The sequence below is a fragment of the Perca fluviatilis genome, chromosome 11, assembly GCF_010015445.1.
Source record: "Perca fluviatilis chromosome 11, GENO_Pfluv_1.0, whole genome shotgun sequence".
In the NCBI taxonomy this organism is placed as follows: Eukaryota; Metazoa; Chordata; class Actinopteri; order Perciformes; family Percidae; genus Perca; species Perca fluviatilis.
Genome location: NC_053122.1, coordinates 1,781,990 through 1,788,061, shown reverse-complemented (window position 1 = coordinate 1,788,061; position 6,072 = coordinate 1,781,990). Strand labels below are relative to the sequence as shown.

The 6,072-nt window shown below is 39.3% G+C and overlaps 1 gene segment (V, D, J or C); it reads left to right on the top strand.

Annotated features, from left to right (window-relative positions):
• On the top strand, window positions 1-495 carry LOC120567892 (the record flags this gene model as incomplete). The annotated part of the segment is given in 2 exon segments: window positions 1-100; window positions 191-495. Coding segments are annotated over 2 exon segments (351 nt in total), but the record flags the coding sequence as incomplete, so codon positions are not given.
• Between the last annotated feature and the right edge of the window lie 5,577 nt (window positions 496-6,072).

Below are 6,072 nucleotides of genomic sequence, written 5' to 3'. Positions count from 1 at the left end.
GATCACAGCCTTCTTTATACTTGCTGTAGCTCAGAGTTACTCCACACTGCAGATATGAAGCCTCTGTTCATCTCAGTGTTGCTGGCTGCTATGAGCCTTGGTATGAACACAACTCTGTTTCTTTGATATCAATCCAACATTGATATGATTCTTTAACAGAACACTGATTCTGTTTCTTGCTGTTTTACAGAATGCAGAGCACAAAAAGACAACGTGCTGCAACCAGAAGGAGATGTGACTGCTACTGAAGGAGAGACAGTAACACTTGGCTGTCAATATAACAGCAGTGCAACTAATTCAAATCTCTTCTGGTACAAACAGGATGGAAACAACAGCCCCAAATTCATTCTCAGCCGGTTTCAACGGGATGAAGGGAACACACCAGATGAGTTCAAGGAGAGATTTTCATCTACACTGAATTCCAGCTCAAGATCAGTTCCTCTGAAGATCCAGAAGCTTCTGCTGTCAGATTCTGCTGTGTACTACTGTGCTCTGCAGCCCACAGTGACAGGAAACACCAAAACTATGTACAAAAACCTTAGGAGCAAAGACAACAAAATACTCCACAACATCCACTAGAGGGACTCACACACTGTTAAACTTCAAATTGATGCAATTTAGAATCACTTTACCTTAGATATGTAAGAGAGAGAAGTGAAAATACAGAGCTACGAGGAAACGGAGAGACTCAGGGAGGAGCTATTTCTAGATCATGCCTGTTAAGGAAGGGCTTCACTTTAGCCAGGAGAGTAAGCTGGAAAAATCTCATTCTGACAACATTGCTGATCTGCTTAGGAAATTTCATGCTGCGATCAAATGTAACCCCCAAATGTTTGACAGCTGTATGAAGCCAGAGCTCCCAAACTCAAGCTGGATCATTTGGCATGCATAAAGTACTGAAGATGATACACTCAGTTTTATCTTCATTCAAATTAAGAACGTTTTGTGAAATCCACAACTTAATATCATTAATACAACTAAACAGAGAGTTTAGTGTGACACTAATTTGGTTTCAAAGACAAATACATTTGCAAATCATCTGCATAACAATGCTTGCATATAATATATAATAGCCCCTAATGGCAACATATATAAGGAAAACAGGATGGGGCCAAGTATTGAACCCCTAGGTACAGCACAAGAGAGAGGAGCTGGTGATGAGGAGAGGTCACCAATTATGATAGAGAAGTTCGTATTTGCCATATAGGAGCTTAACCATTTAAGTTTTCAACAATTTAAGCCTTGTTCAAGGCAAGAGAGGAGGACTGCATGGTCCACTGTATCAAAATCCACTGTAAGGTCCAAGAGCACTAAAACAGCAGGATTCCTGGCATCTACACACAAGACAATATCATTGTGTTCTCTCAACATTGCAGACTCAGTGCTGAGACGTGATCTGAAACCAGATTGAAACTTTTCAAACACAGAGTTTTGTTGTAAAAAGGTTTGCAACTGTATGAAAACAACTTTTTCCAAATGAGAGACTGGTCTACAATTGGACAACACTGTGGGGTCAAGATGAGGCTTCTTAAGTAGGGGCCTGACCACAGCATGTTTAAAAGCAGCTGGGACAGAACCTAAACTAAGACAAGAATTTAAAAAAGTAAGTAGAGTCGACCCACTGGTGCTATTAAAAACCTCCTTCACCATCCTGGTGGGAACAATGTCTAAGGGACAGTAGGTAGGTTTCATGTGTTGCACTACCTCAGTAAGCACCGTCAGAGAAACTGACTTAACTGGAACAAACTCCCAGAAAACTGCAGGTCCGCTGCAACTCTCAGTTCTTGTAAATCAAGGCTGAAGACCTATCTTTTTGATGTTGCCTTTCTTTAAATAACCTATTTTATCTGCTTTTATGTTTAACTGTTTTAACTGCTCTTTCTTTAAATTCTTATCATTTTTTAGACTGAAGTTGACACTGCATGATATTCTATAACTGCTCTTTAATGTTTAATTTCTTATACTGCACTATAACTTTTATTCACATATTTTATATCTCAGTTCTTTGGGGTTCTAGTTAGATCAATTAATAGAATTGAATTCATGATTTATGATTATTCCAGTTATTCCAGAAAAAGACATATTTGTGATTATTTCTTTGATACGAGTGTGACAATAGATTACAGAAGAGACAGGCTGTGGACTGTCAACAAAGTTAGTTTGATAACTAACAAAAGGGTCTGAAGACCAAAACAATTACAACTGAACAGAAATAGTCTGAGAAACTATTAAATTAAGAATAAAATGAATAGTCTACGAAACTAGCATGTTTCCTGACTATTAGAGACGGTCTGAAAACCGTTCCGGGTTTTGCAAGGTTTGCCGAAGAAAAGAATTAAGCCTTGTGGTGACGACTGCACTGAAAAAGAGTATGCTAAAGCTTCTGTAACTATGGGGAATAAAACCTCCATGTGAAGCATCTGGACCCATTGTTGGTGAGATGAACCAGAAATATTGACCGAACTGCTTGAGATGTCTGACATATTGGTCCTTTCTTTAATTAACCTACTTTATCTGCTTTTATATGTTTAACTGTTTTAACTGCTCTTTATTCGCATATTTTATCTCTCAGTTCTTTAAATTCTTATACTGCACTGTAAAATATATTCTTGTCTTTTAAATTGTTTTTAATTGTTTTATAGCTGCTCTTTCATGTTTTATGTAAAGCACTTTGAATTGCCCTGTTGCTGAAATGTGCTATATAAAAAAAGCTGCCTTGCCTTGCCTTGCCTTAAATTCCTCAAACACTGCAGAGTGCACAGGAGCAGCAGTTACAAACAATTTAGACACAAAACATTATGAAAGTATGAGAGTGCAGAGTCAGAGTTAACAAGTTCAGTAGCACTTGATAAAAACATGGTATACAAAATGTTTGAAAAGGCCTTCATGATTTGGGTAAATTTAATTCGTTATAACTCTGTTGTCTACATTTGGTAAAGATTGGTTCATGACTTGATTAGGACTCGCAACACAAAGTTAAGGAATTGGAACTTGACTTAGGACTTCACTCGGCACATCTTGTCTTGACTTGGGACTTCAGTGAAATTACCTGACACTTAACTGTGACTTTATAAACAGTGACTTGGTCCCACCTCTGCCCTCAACAGATGATAAAGAGGAAGGACCAATGATGTGAAGGCCCAGATCCATCAGAGTATCAATGCTCTTCCTCTCTCTCGTCCCCTCTCACTGCAGACATGAAACACTGGCTGACTAACATCCTGATTCTGACTCTCTGGCTAGGTAACTATTTAAACATACTGAATGTTCATGTTAGATCAATCATCTTTATTGATTTATGTCTTCCTCTGCATGTTCTCTTCTTCCCCAGAGTGTAAAGGAGAAGACAGAGTGATCCAGCCAACAGGAGATGTCATTACTACTGAAAGTGAGACAGCTACTCTTGACTGTACATTTGAGATCAGTAACACATTTTCTTATTTGTTCTGGTACAAACAAGAAGTCAATGATTTCCCAAAGTACATGCTGAAGCATTACTCAAACACAAAAGATAATGCTCCAGAGTTCCAGAAAGAACGATTTGATGCTACAATCAACAAGACATCAGTTCCTCTCAAGATCCAAAAGCTTCAGCTGTCTGACTCTGCTGTGTACTACTGTGCTCTGAGGCCCACAGTGACAGGAAACACCAAAACTCTGTACAAAAATCTTTGGAGCAAACATAACACAATACTCCACAACATCCACCAGAGTGAGTCACACACTGTTAAACTACATAGTTTTCATCATGTAGTCTAGAATCACTTTACCTTAGTAGTGTAACTGAGGGAAGAGAAAATGCAGAGCTATGAGGAGACGGAGAGACTCAGGGAGGAACTGAGCTGTTACTGAACTATAGAAGAGAGAGGAACTTCTATATTCAACAGAGATCAATACACTGAATCAACATTACCTTTATTCAACATGCTGTCACTGCAGCATTGTATGTTTTCTCTGATGGTTCTTTCCATTCTAACAGGTATGTCAGATTATGCAGCATTAAAGGCTTATTCCATTAACATCTGCATGTGAATCATTTGAGCATTGTACAACATGAAATAACAGTTATCTCTTCCTTTAGGTATCAGCTGTGTATAACTCACTCCAGTCCAGAAAGAAGAGAACAGTTTAGAAGGCAGCTCTGTTACTCTGTCCTACAAATACTCCAAACAAGCAACTAGTAGTGATTATTTCTTCTGGTATCGACAATATCCTGGAAAGCCAACAGAGTTCCTCATCTCTCATCTGGAATCAGGAAAAATAATGCAAAATACAAACTCTGGACTGTCTGTTTCTGTAAGTGAGGATAAAAAAGTAAGATAAAAAATAAAGAAAGAAAGAAAGAAAAGTTTATTTAGGCTCTTTCGCCAGAGGGGCAGCTAAGCCAATCTGGGCAAACGGGCCGTTGCCTGGATAACAATAGCCCGTACCTGTCGCTGGACCAAAACTTAATCTTTCTCTTAACTGCTGTTTTATCCTTTTACCATCTAGCAAAAGTTTATTTTTCTGGCCCCGCCCACTCAACCAATGAGATTATTTCTGTCTCCAGAGCAGAAATGTCTGAGGAAGTAAAAGCACAATCAGCTTGATGTTGAGAAGAAAGGCTGCACATCAGAGAGGCTGTTTAGTTTTTCATTCTACTGCAGTGGAAGAACATTGTTCATCTGCTGTCTGTTTGGCTTTAACAACGCCAGACATGATGCTTTACCTGTTTTTACTTTTCTCTCCCTTTATAGGTGAGTGTTAGAACAGAGATCAAAGTCTCATATACTGTAACATGCAATATTAACCAATTATGTCATAACTTGAGGTTTATCTGTTTAAGTTAATGATAACTGATGTGAATAATGCTCATTTTGCAGCCCTGGGTTCCATGAACAGCATAAAGCCAGAAAGTACTGAAGAACATGTTGCAGAGGGCAGAAACATCAACCTGACCTGTACATATCAGGGTGCTATCTACAGTATCCAGTGGTACCGACAATACCAGAGATCCAGACCAGAGTTCCTGCTCTCCATCACAGAGGAAGGATCATTTTATCCAACTGGTTCTGATTTCTCAGCTCACATTGACAAGAAAGGGAAACGTGTTGGTCTCGAGATCATCTCAGCTAAGGTGTCTGACTCTGCTTTGGAGCAAAGACAACACAATACTCCACAACATCCACCAGAGGGAGTCACACGCTGTTAAACTTCAATATGATGTAACTGAGAGAAGTGAAAATCCAGAGCTAAGAGGAGATAGAGTGACTCAGGGAGGAGCTGAGCTGTTACTGAACTATAGAAGAGAGAGGAACTTCTATATTCAACAGATTTCATCTCACAATCCCCCAACATTACCTTTATTCAACCTGCCGTCAATGCAGCATTTTGATTTCTCTCCTGTTTCTTTCCATCCTCACATGTAAGTTAGATTATGCAGCATGAACAAGTTTGATTCCAATAACATCTAAATTGCAATTATCCATTGAGTGTCACACAACATGAAATAACAGTTATCTCTTCCTTTAGGTGTCAGCTGTGAAGAACTCACTCCAGTCGAGACAGAAAACTTTTTAGAAGGCAGCTCTGTTACTCTGTCCTACAGATACTCCAAACAAGCTGGATATACTGATTATTTCTTCTGGAATTGACAATATCCAGGAAACCCACCAGAGTTCCTCATCTTTCACTTGTGATCGCAAAATACAAAGAAATCTGGACTGTCTGTTTCATTGATTGAGGATAAAAAATAGATTTGCAGATTTCCTCAGCTAACCTTACAGACTCTGCTGTATACTACTGTGCTGTGAGGCCTACAGTGACAGGAACCACTAAGGGCCCTAATTTAACGATCTGAAAAGCAAGTAGCTTTGTGGGCGGATAAATGACTTTTGCGCCCGACACAAATCTAAAATGGGTCAGTCTGAAGTAGCTAGGTGTAGTTTGAGCGCAACGTGCAATAAACCAATCAGAGCGTCATCTCACATTCCCTTTAAGGCAAAGTAATAAATGCCTGTCTTGACCGAGTGGTGATGTTGCTGATCCTCTCGGGCACATCTCCTCAAGTCTGGAGAGGATTGCTGCAGCCAT